This window comes from Chiloscyllium plagiosum, chromosome 14 (assembly GCF_004010195.1).
Source record: "Chiloscyllium plagiosum isolate BGI_BamShark_2017 chromosome 14, ASM401019v2, whole genome shotgun sequence".
NCBI lineage: Eukaryota > Metazoa > Chordata > Chondrichthyes > Orectolobiformes > Hemiscylliidae > Chiloscyllium > Chiloscyllium plagiosum.
This window is the reverse complement of record NC_057723.1, coordinates 26,141,799-26,155,370: the sequence shown is the minus strand read 5'-3', so window position 1 is coordinate 26,155,370 and position 13,572 is coordinate 26,141,799. Positions and strand designations below refer to the sequence as shown.

Sequence of the window (13,572 nt, the reverse complement as noted above, 5' to 3'; positions counted from 1 at the left end):
GCCCATAGTGTGGGACTTGGGAAGATGTATGGCCGATGAGGATTGAGTTGACTTGTTCTACTTAAGGAACTGCCATTACAACTTTCCATGAGCCATAAAGGATCTGATTAGGAGGGAAACCAAACCCACTCAAGAAACCTGACTATTTTTCTTGTATTTTTCTCTTTTTTTGATGGAACTAAAGAGTTGAAGTTAGGATCAGTTAAATTTGAATAGCTATGTGTTTTAACAGAGAAGAAAACAACTGTGTATGTTTGCTGTTGGGGACTCATCTGGATAATTATGGAATTAATTATGGAACCATGGAACACTGTAGACAAATCAGAACTGGTTGTTGATTGTTCATGACTGACTGCCAACTGGATGTAGAATTGGCCAATCAGTGGAGGAGGGTTTGAGCTATAGGGAGAGGATGAATAGGCTGGGGTCTTTCTTCCTGGAGTGTCAGAGGCCGAGGGGTTACCTTATAGAGATTTATAAAATTATGAGGTGCATGGATGGAGTGAATAGCCAAGGTTTTTTTTTCCAGGTAGGGGAGTCCAAAACCAGAAGGCACAGGTTTAAGTTGAGAGGGGAAAGATTTAAAAGGAACCTACAGAGCAAAGTTTTCACGGAGAGGGTGGTGCATGTATGAAATGAGCTGCCAGAGAAAGTGGTGGAGGCTGGTACAATTACAACATTTACAAGGCAAATGGATGGCTATATGAATATGAAGGGTTAGAGGGATATGGGACAAATGCTGGCAAATGGGACGAGATTAATTTAGGATTTCTGTCGGTGTGGATGAGGTGGATAGAATGGTTTGTTTCTGTGCAGTATAACTCGATGTTTCAATGACTGGTGTTCACAAGGCAACTGTAGAGAATGTTGATTTTAAAAGAAATTGAGTTTGAGAACTGATTCTGACTTGTTTTGACAAATGCAGTCGAGTTTCTGAAATTTCAAGAGGCTGCTGTTCTGTTTTACTCTCTCTATTTTTATATCCAGTTCCTGGATTGTTGAATGCTCTGAGAAAAGAAATCCCAGTTTGCAAGACAGAAGCAAATATTTCTGGAAGCTCACTAAATTTTTGACAAAAGTAAATAAACAGTTTTTACTGCCTGTGAACAACTCATTATTCAAGGATTTCACAAATGCTTGGCATTCATCATTTGAAATTGTTTAACTGAACTGGCAAATTACAATTCTTTTATTTTCTTTTTAACTTATCCCTTTACTGTGTCTGACTACCTGTGTGTGAATGGGGTTTATATTTAAAGAACATCAAGTTAAAATCCTAAATATTATTCAGCTTACATAGTAGTTTATCTTTGTCCTGCTAAAGTGGCAGTATGAATAATAAAGCGTTAATATTTGCTAATGTTACAAAAATTGGCATCCAAGATGTCTAATTCATAAAGTCTAGTTATGAACAATTAGATAATTGTGAAGGGCATTGAATATTACAATTTCCCTATGTTGTAAATCCAAGAATAGTAGGTATCATGTGTTTTTGCTTGCTTTCCCTTGTATTTAACACCAAGGTACCAGCTGAGGTGGGAACATGTCCTTAATTGGCTACTTAAGAGTGAATTCAAATTTCAGGGTATTATACCAGAATTCTGGGCCAATATCCAGAACATAGTGCCATACCAGGAGTGACAGAATCAGCAAAGATTTTGAGGAAAGGAATAATAAAAGTACTGAGGGTAGATATTTACCAAGAACAAATGCAGCGACATAGTTTGAAATCTGTCCAAAGCCCACAAGGAAATTTAGAAAGCAAAATATTTCCCAGTTTGGAGAGAACATTTGAATTATGCTGAATCCACTCTGTATAGCCATAGTTCCAAACAGAACTATCTTTCTCCCAAACCTGTAAAGCAGAAGCAAATAAAGATCATCTGGTTAATCATATGCTGAAACATTTCTCCATATAAGCACACTAACTGGTATCTCAGTTAAATATAAGTCATAGACATTATTGTGGACTTCTTCACTTATATGTAGGTTTACATCAAAAAGAAGGATTAAAAAAAAAACCCTCTGATCTTTCTGTCTTATGTCTGCAACAACTTTGGCAAGGATTTGCCATAAGGAGTAAAAATTTGTGACCCAGAAAGATCTCAGTCTTATATCTGGAGCTGTGAAAAGACTCACAAAAACAGCAATTAGTACAAAGAGAACACGTCAGGAGGTGGAGTCAGGTTCCCATATCTCTTGCCCTGAAACATACCATAGTGATATATTTGGAGGGGTTTTGTACACCTACCTGGCAAAAAAACAAAGCTGAGGTTTGCTTGAGAGTGAGGATGGCATAGGTATAATTCCTGCTTGATCGCTGAAGGAAAGGGTTTCAAGCTTTACTTTTAACTTTAATGCTCCCTTTATAGAGTCATAGAGACATAGAGATGTACAGAATGGAAACAAACCCTTCAGTCTAACTCATCCATGCCCACCAGATATCCTAACCTAATCTAGTCCCATTTGCCAGCACTTGGCCCATATCCCTCCATCCCTTCCGATTTGTATACCTCTCCAGTTGTCTTTTAAATGTTGTAACTCTACCAGCCTCCACCACTTCTTCTGGCAGATCATTCCATACATGCATCACCCTTTAAGTGAAAAAGTTGCCCTTTAGGTCCCTTTTAAGTTTTTCCCCTTTTGTCCTAAACCAATGCCCTCAAGTCCTGGACTCCCCGACCCCAGGGAAAAGACCTTGTCTATTTACTCTATCCATGCCCTTCATGATTTTATAAATCTCTATAAGGTCACCCCTCAGCCTCTGATGCTCCAGGGAAAACAGCTCCAGCCTATCCAGCCTCTCCCTGTAGCTCAAATCCTCCAACCCTGACAATATCCTTGTAAATCTTTTCTGAACCCTTTCAAGTTTCACAACATCCTTCCAATAGCAGGGAGACCAGAATTGCAAGTCATATTCCAAAAGTGGCCTAAGCAATGTTCTGTACAGCTGCAAAAGTGGCAGATGGAGTTAAATTTAGATGAAGGTGAGGTGCTGCATTTTGGAAAGGCAAATCAGAACAGGACTTATACACTTAATAGTAAGGTATTGGGGAGTGTCGCTGAACACTCCAAGACTCAATCCTCTGTCCAGTAAAGGAAAGCTACCAAATGCCTTCTTTACTATCCTATCTACCTGCGACTCCACTTTCTAGGAACAATGAATTTGCACTTCAAGGTCTCTTTGTTCAGCAACACTCCCCAGGACCTTACCATTAAGTATACAAGTCCTGCTCCGATTTGCATTTCCAAAATGCAGCACCTCACATTTATCTAAATTCAACTCTATCTGGCACTCCTCAGCCCACTGGCCCATCTGATCAAGATCCTGTTGTATTCTGCGGTAACCTTCTTTGCTGTCCACCACACCTCCAATTTTGTTATAGAGGACCACAGCAAACTTTCCAAGATATTTACTTGGATAGATCCCTGTACCCCTTTCTAGTCTACTATTTCTTTTATGTCCTTTCCATACATGTAATGAAATGATAGACCTTTCTGTCACAATTCCAGACCCTAACTGCGTGACATCACATTTGTTACTTTGCCAAATTACTTTAAACCTATGCTGACTCATTTCAACCCTTTGAGTGGGAATGATTTCTCCTCATCTACTCTGTCCAGATTGGTCATGATTATGAAAACTTTTGTCAAATCTACGCTTAGCCTTCTCTCTGAGAAAGATGATTCCGATCTCCCCAGTCAATCTTCATAACTGAAGTTTCTCATCTGTGGAACCATTCTCATGAGCAATTTCTGCACTCTCTCCACTACATTCACTCTTTTCCTGATGTGTAGCACCCAGAAAAATATTCCAGCTGAGGTCTAACTGGCATCTTATATCCAAGCTCTTGTACTCTATACTCAATTTGGTTACCAGGCATAACTGTTGAGTCCAAAACAATGCATACTTGGAACATGGCCATCATTGGCTAGACAATAAGTTATTTTCTATCTGAAGCTATGAGTCAAAAAGTGTGGTGCTGGAAAAGCACAGTCAGTCAGGCAGCATCCAAGAAGCAGGAGAGTCGACATTTCGAGCATAAGCTCTTCATCACTTTCTTTTTTCTATCTTAAGATCTTCCAAGTAACAATTTGATGCAACTAACTGGTGTATTAAAACACTTCAGAAGAAATTTAAGAGTCAACATCATTGGTGTGAGACTGGAAATATATGTAAAAGCTAGACCTAGCACCGATTGCAGTTTCCTTCTCTAAAAAGACTTACTGAACTTGTTAGAATTTAATGATAATCCGAGTTTCACCAATATAAGCAGTTTATTTCCATTTATTTAACAGCTATTAATTCCCTGTGCCGGGCTTTGAGTTCACAGTCAGACAAGATCGCTGGTATCCTAATTCAATAACATAACCATCACATCATTCTTCAATTTCACTGTGTCTACCTTTGCTTCAATAGTGATGGACTAGCATTTTCTATGTGAATTTTGACAATTTCAGAGACAGAGATATAAAAGCAGATGCAATTCTGTTCAAAGTGGTGCCATTGCTAAAGCTTGTGTCCTTCTTTCCAGATTTCCCGTTTTAAATGTTCCAATCAGGTTTTTCCATGGCAATGTATTGAAACAACTCTTTCTTGAATTTATAACGGTATCCTGTGTTACAAAATGAACTGTCCCTTCATTTCTTTCAAAACCTGACAAACATTTGATAAGGCTGATCACATGATCCTTCTCCAATGCCTTTCCACTATCATCCATCTGGGTGGAGTTGCACGTATTTATCTTAGCATAGCCAGAGAACGGATTGCCTTCCTGTTCCTGCACACTTACGCCTGATGATCCCCAATGAACTTGCCATGGTCCCTGCTGTGTCTCAACTATAAGCTGCCCCTCAACAACATAGCACTGTGTCAGTTTTCACAATTTCATCTCTGCCATCCATGATTTCTACAGTATTGTGCAGCTAACATGCAGAGCTGGATGAAGAAAAGCTTCGTCCAATTAAACATTGGAAAAACCAAAGCCAATGAAGTTTCACAACTCTGCTCTCTGGTTACTAATTTCCATCCTCTGTATTGCAAATAACTAAGACTGAATCAGACTTTTCACAACCTTGGTGACTTATTTGATCATGAAATGAGCCATAGTTCCACATGATTATTAAGACTACTTATTTCCAGGTTCACAACATTTCTCAATTCTGTCCTGCCTTCCCTTATCTATTGATGAATGGATATTTAATGCCTTCGTACATTAGATCTTGACAATTTTAAAGAATGTCAGGCTGGCCTCTCACATTCTACGATACTGAAACTTATGATTATCTAAAACCACACTCCATGGTCTAACGCATACCAAATTACATTAATCTGTCATCCTCTTGTCAGTAACATACTGGTTCCTATTTAAGCTTTGCCTCAACTTTATTCCTGTTTTCGAACCCCGTTATGGCTTTGCCTTCTCTGTATCACCATTGGTTCTTCTAGCTATACAACCGTCTCAGAATGTTTAAAGAATTATTTCATGAGCTGTGGGCATCACTATGAAAGAAAGGACATGGATGAAGGGCCCGAAGGTATGGCAGCTAAATCTGCTGATAACACAAAGAGGAAAGTGAGTTGTGAACAGGAGGTCATAATGTTCTACAAGTGGCACAGGTAGATCATGTGGGAGGGAAAAGATCTGACAAGTGTAGTACACTGTGGGAAAGTAAGTGAAAACAGCCTCTTTTGACAGGAAGAGTAGCAAAAAAACATTTAAATGACGAGAGATTGCAGAACTTTGAGATAGAAAGTAATCTGATGTTTTGGTGAACAAAACACAAAAGTTTACCATGCAGGTGCAGCAATTAATAGGAAAGCTAACAGAATGTCATTGTTTTTTATGACTGAAGTTGATGATAAAAATATAAAAGGTTATGCTCCAGTTGTCAACAGGATCCATGGGACCACATCCATGGATTGTAGGGAACAGTGTGGTTCTCTTGTAGGTAGGCTAGATTTCAATCCACTAGTGTTTTGAAGAGTAAGAGAAATCTTGTGTGTATCAGATACAATAGTGAAGGTCTTGACAGGATGGATGTGGAAAGAATTCTTCTCTTTGTGATTGAATCTCGGATTAAGGGTCACCGCATAAAACTAAAGGGTTACAAATTTAATGACAAAGACAAGGAGCTTATTCTGTCATTGGGGGTGTCATGTGTTTTTGGAAATGTCTTCTTCAAAGGTAATGGAAGCAGAATGTTTGAATATTTTTAAGGCAGATTCTTGATAAACAAGGGATAATAGGTTAGCAGTAGTAGGCAGGATTATGCAGTTATCAGATCAGCCATTATCTTATTCAATGGCAGATCAGGCTCAAGAAGCCAAGTCACTAATCCAGCCCCTGATTTTTAGGTTCATATGTTCACATGTTGCTTATCCCTAATTATTCTTCAGAAGGTGGTGGTGAATCACCTTATTTTTCTACTGCAGTCCATCTTCTCTCAAGATACTTGCATGGCTACTTAATAAGGCAGTTCTAGGTTTTGATCCTATGACAGTGAAGGAATGGTAATCTGGTTCAGGATGGCATGTGCCATGGAATTGGTGTGCTACTCTTGTCTTTCTAAGTGATGTAGGTTATGGCTTTGGAACATGGCATTGAGGATCTTTGTTGATTTGATAATTCAGGTGTTAGGGAAAACAGGAGGGAGATTACACACCATGGAATTCCAGGCCTCTGACATTTTTTTATTCATGATGTGAAAGTGCCGGTGTTGGACTGGAGTGGACAAAGTTAAAAATCACATAACAACAAGTTATAGTCGAACAAGTTATACTCTGAAAGCTAGTACTTTCAAATAAACCTGTTGTACTATAACCTGGTGTTGTGTGAGTTTAAAAAACTTTTTATTCATTCTCTAATGAGAATGATGCTGTTCATATGGTGCTCTAGCCATGGTATTTTAAAATTTATTTATTAAGTCAAGTTCAGTTTTATGGTTATTTGTAATCCCTAACTTGTTGATAGTATGAAATTTAACAATGATATCAATGTCTAGAGGCATTCTCTCTTCTTGGAGATGGTTGTTGTCTGATACATGCGTGACACAAATGTTACTTTTCACTTGTCAGCTCAAGCCTAAGTCTTGTCCAATCTTGCTGCATATAGATATGACTGCTTCAGTATCATAGCATTTAGGAATAGTGCTGAACATTGTGCAGTCATCAGTGAGCACACCCACTTCTGACCTTATGATGGAGGGAAGGTCAATAATGAAGCAACTGAAGTTGGCAGTGCCAAGGATACATGAGGAACTCCTGCAGAAATGAGGGGGTTAACTTCACAAAACCTCAGCTACCCTGAATAGTTTTAAGTCTAAATAAATTAATGGAGAAACTTTCCCCTGAATCCATTGGCTGCTGTTTTCTGATCAGGCTACCATATAGAATTTTGTCAAAAGCCTCACTAAATTCTATGAAGTCTCCATCGTCCCGCAACAAACACCACACCGTCCACTCTTACTGCCTCAAGAATGTTAGATTTGTCAGAAATAAGCTTCCCTTAAAAAAATATATTGACTGTCCTTGATTAACTTGTAGAAAGCACAGGAGAGTCAACGTTTTGGGCATAAGCTCTTCATCAGGAAGGCTTGATGAAGAGCTTATGCTCATAAAGTTGACTCTTCTGCTCCTTGGATGCTGCCTGACCAGGTGTGCTTTTGAAGCACCACACTTTCTGACCTTGATTAACTTGTGCCTTTTTAAGTGACTTATACTGTGCTTGAGAATAGTTTCTAATAGTTTTCCTATCATCATTGTTGGCTGATTGGTGTGTAATTGATTGGATGAACCCTTTTCATTTCAAATTAATATTCACAGGCTTTTTATTCTTAAACAGAAATTACTTTGCAATGTCAATGAGGATTAAGGAGGTGTAATGGCACTGCATTGATTGCAAAAGCATGAGCACATTTGGTCAAATATAGCATCCTAATATGTAGAAATGCATTTCTCCAATCAAAGTGACTTTATTTTACCATATCTTTAACTCTGGAACCTGTTCATTAGAATTTCAATACTGGTTGATCCCAGGTATGGAGGGGCTGATATCAGATATGGAGGGACTGTTTTATGGGGAGAGATTGAATAGATTTGGCCTGTATATAGAATGTGAGGTGACCTTAATGAGACATTCAAGTTTCTTAAGGGACTTGACGGGGTAGATGTGGAAAGGTTGTTAAGGCACTGGATATTGTGAATTATGAATTCAGTTCTTGTTTTACCAATGCCCTCCCTTCCACCTATTCTATTTCTGTCAAATGTGAAGAATAAATATTAGGCTCAAAACCACAGAGTTCAATACAAAAATAATTTACCTGTCTGATAACTGTCCACAACACAAAGAACCAACCAGCACTCCCATGAAGAATACAGACATAACAAATGGTCCTTTCCAGTCATCATTACACACCAAATCCCACTGAAAGGCAAAGCAAATAGAAAATGTTATAAATGTAATTTGAGGAAAGTTACGGAGAAATTGTTTAATTGTATTGGATCTAAGAATAGTAGGATATAGGCAACCTGAACAACATATTTGGTTCAACAATCTGGCTGCACCATTAGCATGGGTTAAGGGGAAGCATCTACACTTAAAACCTGTGGGTTGAAATCACCGTCCAAAGCCTTCAGCACATGATTCATCTCGGCTACTGCTTTAATTCAATACTGAGTTTGTCCAGTTTTTTGGATTGGGATATTAAAATGCCCTCTCAGGTAGATAGAAAATATTCTATGGCACTAATTAAAGATAAGCAGGATAGCTTTCTGGTCAATATTTATTTCTCAACCAATATTACTGAGAGAGATTATTGTTTTGGTCAATTCATTCTTTGTGAATTTTGTTGCCACATTTGTCAATAGGAGAACAGAGTTCATTTTTCACACTTAAGTATTTTCAAAATAAGTCATGAAAGAACATGTGAAAGGCAGTTCTTTCTAATTCTAACAGATAATATGCAATTTGTACTGTATGATGGACACAATGTATTTCATAAACCAAATGACACAAATGCCAGTCATTTGGTTTATTTCCAGCATGACCTTATTTTAATTTTCTGTAATTATCTCTCTGCCTCAATTAATCAGATTATAAATCACGCCTTCAGTTGTTATTCAGCTGTTGACACTTTACTCACACTGTCTGACACTCTTATTCACCTGCAGAGACCGATCATTCGACTTGTTGTCACTTCACTCACACCACTTATATGTTTTTTTATCTCTGTGATTATAAAGTCCATACCTGGCTGCTCTCTTCACTTCATCTGATGTGAAAGCTTGCGATTTCAAATAAACCTGTTGGACTATAATCTGGTGTTGTGTGACTTTTGATCAAATGTATGTAGATAAAGTCTTGTATATGTAAAAAATGTCTTTGCTTTGTTTGTTCTCCAGATGTAAAGATTGTGCAGAATTGACCTGCTGTGGTGACTATGTATGTATATAAAGATTTTCTACAAATAAAGTATATTTTTGAAATTACAAAAATTGAAACTCTAGCTCTCCAGCACTTCAGAGGCTGCATGCAGAACAGTCCTTTACAATGTACCTTTGTACATTATCAGATGTGGAGAGTAAACATTGAGCTACAACTCTTCTGACAGAGTTCAACGGGAAAAACAAAACTATCTAATAACTGTCCACAACAAAAACAACTAATTAGCAATCCCATGATGAATGCAGACATAACAAATGCCCCTTCCAATCATTGATACACATCAAATCCCACTGAAAAGCAAAGAAAACAGAACATTTTATAAATATGGTCTAGGAATATTACATTGCAGAGTGTGATGCTGGAAAAACACAGCAGGTCAGGCAGCATCAGAGGAGCAGGAGAATCGACGTTTCGAGCATAAGCCCTTCATCAGGAGTGAGGCTTGTGGGCCAGGGGGCTGAGAGATAAATGGGAGAAGGGTGGGGCTGGGGGCAAGTTCGTTGAGAATGTGATAGGTAGATGAAGGTTGGTGGGAAGGTGATAGGTCGGAGTGGAGGGTGGAGTGGATAGATGGGAAGGATGATGGACAGGTCAAGAGAGCACTGCTGAATTGGAAGGTTGGGACCGGGATAAGGTGAAGGAAGAGAAATGGGGAAACTGGTGAAATCCACATTGATCCCTTGTGGGTTGCAGGGTTCCAATGCACTCCAACATTACATTGCACCATTGTAACTGAGCAAATGGCTAAGAAAGGGAAGCTGGCACCACAAATCAAACATGTGTAACCTGGATTGTAACAAGGTACAAATAAGCTATTCCTGATTGGAAGGCAAGTTACAAAGTTGATGACAATAGAAGTGTAATCAATGTGATCTTGTGCTGATGAACGAATCTAAATGATCATCAATAATGTCACATCACAAACTTCACAAGGTAGAAATTCCTACAATAAATCAGGATTCTTCAACATCAGAATTCTGGAGAATTACACTGCACAAGAATTGAACCCTAAACATATCCACACACAGATGCTGTTGGTTGGAATCATAGCTAAATTCCACCACTCATCAGGTAATGATTAGGGTGGGTTGTGAGGCTTAACTTGCTTGCTTGTAGGGTCTTGATTTTGGTTGTTACATGCAATAAAATTCAAGTAATTGCTTTAGCATTTGTTTGTGAGAATTCTCAGTAAGTAGCAGAAGTAAAGGTAGCGTATGGTAATTTACTCACAACAGATGTCTCCCTAGCAGCTTGACTGACCTAGTCCCTATCCCCAGGTTGGCTTCTCTTTGACCTGTAGGACTGAATGTGGCCAATACTCTGGATTAGCATTGAGCAAGCTCCTTGACTGTTTGTGACATTGCCCACCCGCGCTCCTGACGGTAGTCTCACTTTAACCCACAAAGGACTGGTCTTATTTTAGTTTCAGGCATCTCCATTTGGTTGAAGCAATGTGCCTTGTTTCTCTGGCACATGCTTCAAGTGTGGCACTGACATAGCAAGTTCCTTGTAGTAATATATCTGTCCCCTTAACTGTTCAGTGCTCTGAACCAAAATGAGCCGCTGCCTCTCCCATTGCACAAAAAAAGTGCAGAAGCCTCCAAGCAAGTGCAAAGTGAGCAAGCACAGAGAAGCATGTGTTCCTCTGCAGGCTGTGTCATCTGAAAGAAACTTGCAAGTCTTGAATGCCCCAAAGCTCCAAAGTGAATTCCTGAAGGGCTGAAATGGTGGGCCAGTTTGTCTGGCATGATGGTGTGGTTTGCTGATGCCACTTTGCTTGGACAAAGGCTGAAGGAGAATAGAGTCCACAAAGCATGTAAGGACAATGTGGTGAAGCCAGAATTGGTTGAAGGTTGTAAAGGCAAACAGCAAACTGCTGCTACCAGGTAATTGGTCACTTTCATGTGGAATTGCGTCATCTAGTTTATCTGTATTGTAATTAAATGACTGTTGTTTGCTGCAGGGAAATGAGATGAATTGGATCGTTAATGGGACACAAATGCATCGAAATAAGGTCGTCTCTGTTTGTTGTTGAGGTTCGGAACTTCCCATTGAAATATTCAGAAGAATATCAGAATTTTCCTCTTTGGCCAGACTCTGACAGTGCTTCTCTTTTGTTGGGTTTTTCCTCATTTCTCGCCCATTGGCCATGTGCTCAAGGGAACGGAAAATGCAATCAGATATTGAGACTGTAGAATTTTCAAACTTCAGGAGATGGTCGATCTTGTGGGCCCATGGGCCGTCAGTTTGGCTGGGGGGCAACGATAGCCGCGCCTCCGGCCTGGGTATCCTGTTGCAAGGAGGCAACTTTACCATCTCCGAGGTTAAGGAGATGGGAGGCGGGCGCCTCCTCGTCACCGACGTCATGTACAGGAATGCTCCCCTGAGACTGATTAATGTGTATGCCCCAGTGGGTAAGAGTGAACGGTTGGCCATCCTGCAGCAGCTTCCACTGTTGCTGGCTACATCCAGGCCGGTCATTCTGGCCGGAGACTTCAACTATATCATTGATGCAGATGGACAGTCCGGCGGGGGGGACAGTAAACTGGACGCCACGTCCAAAGCCCTGATGGACACGGTAAAAGATGCCAAGCTGCACGATGTCTTCAGCACCCCTGCAGACGGAGTGCAGAATAGATACACCTGGTCACAGGTCTCTCCGCTCAAGGATAGATTACCTGTTTGTGTTCCGAATGCTCTCAGTCAGATCCACCGACGTCAAGCCGGTGTTCTTCTCTGACCACTGCCTCCTGCTGGCCGACGGTCACTTACAGGACGAGCAGCGGGCTGGTAAGGGAACGTGGAAGCTGAACACAAAGCTGTTGAACCCAGGAAACATTGAGAAGCTCAAGAGGGACTATGCAGGTTGGAGAACCATGAAGCCCCTCTTTGAGTCCCCAGCAGACTGGTGGGAAACAGTAAAAGGGAACATCAAGAGGTTCTTCATCCTCAAAGGTGTTCAGGAGGCGAGAGAGAGGCGGGAAAACTGTCCCAGCTCCAGGAAAGTATGCAGAACCTACTCCTGCTGCAGATGATGGGGGTCGATGTCACGGAGGACCTCAAGGAGGTGAAGGGCCAGCAAGCCTCGCTCCTTGCCTCGGAGGCCTCCAAGATAATCTTCCGGTCAAAGTGTCCACTCGGTGGAGCAGGATGAGATCTGCTCACGTTTCTTCTTCCAGAAGGTGCACAAAGAGAGCTCCGTGCTCAGCAGCCTGAAGGAAGGAGATAGCTCGATAACGTCATCTCAGGCTGACGTCATGAGGATCAGCAAATTCTTCTATGCCAGTCTGTATGACGTGAAGCCAACCGACAGCGCGGCCTCCCAGTCATTCCTGTTCTCTATCACAGAAGTCTTAGACGACAGAACACGGGAGAGGCTGGACCAGCCGCTATCTCTGGACGAGCTGACGAAGGCCTTCGAGTCCTTCAAAAGGAATAAAACTCCTGGAAGCGATGGCTTACCGGTTGAGCTCTATTCTGCTCTGTGGGACTTGATTGGCCAGGACCTGCTGGAGGTGTATGTCAGTATGCTTCAGGCAGGTACCTTGAGTGAATCCATGAGGAAAGGCATTATCACCCTCGTCTACAAGAGGAAGGGGGAGAGGGAGGAACTCAAAAATTGGAGACCAATCTCACTTGGAGACCAATCTCACTGTTGAATGCGGATTACAAAATTCTGTCAAAGATTATCGCCAACCGGGTGAATCACTGCTCTGGGATCAGTGATTCACCCTGACCAAACCTGTGCTGTACCGGGCAGGAAGATTGCTGAGAGTCTCGCACTACTCAGGGATACGATCGCCTATGTGCAGGACAGAGGGTTGGACACCTGCCTGATCAGCCTGGACCAGGAGAAAGCCTTTGACAGGATATCACACACATATATGAGAGATGTTCTCTTCAAAATGGGCTTTGGGGAGGGAATCTGCAATTGGATCAGACTGCTCTACACCAACATTGGCAGTGCAGTCCCAATCAATGGGTGGGAATCAGATAGCTTCCCAGTCAGATCTGGAGTCAGGCAGGGCTGCCCTCTCTCTCCTGCCTTGTTTGTGTGCTGCATAGAGCCATTTGCCGAGTCCATCAGGAAGGATGTGAGCCTGAGAGGGGTGACTATTCCTGATAG

The 13,572-nt window shown here is 41.0% G+C and overlaps 1 protein-coding gene across 2 annotated transcripts in view; it reads right to left on the bottom strand.

The window, feature by feature from the left end:
- Positions 1-13,572, bottom strand: part of LOC122556567 (solute carrier family 22 member 5-like) — a 60,587-nt gene that overhangs the window by 44,557 nt on the left and 2,458 nt on the right. The window contains exons 2-3 of one of the 2 annotated variants that reach the window (XM_043703380.1): positions 8,323-8,426; positions 1,701-1,855 (exon numbers count right to left, since the gene is read on the bottom strand). In XM_043703380.1, the coding sequence (XP_043559315.1) occupies positions 1,701-1,855; positions 8,323-8,426 (259 nt within the window). The remainder of the gene's footprint in view (positions 1-1,700; positions 1,856-8,322; positions 8,427-13,572) is intronic. The other variant, XM_043703382.1, reaches the window with a different exon arrangement.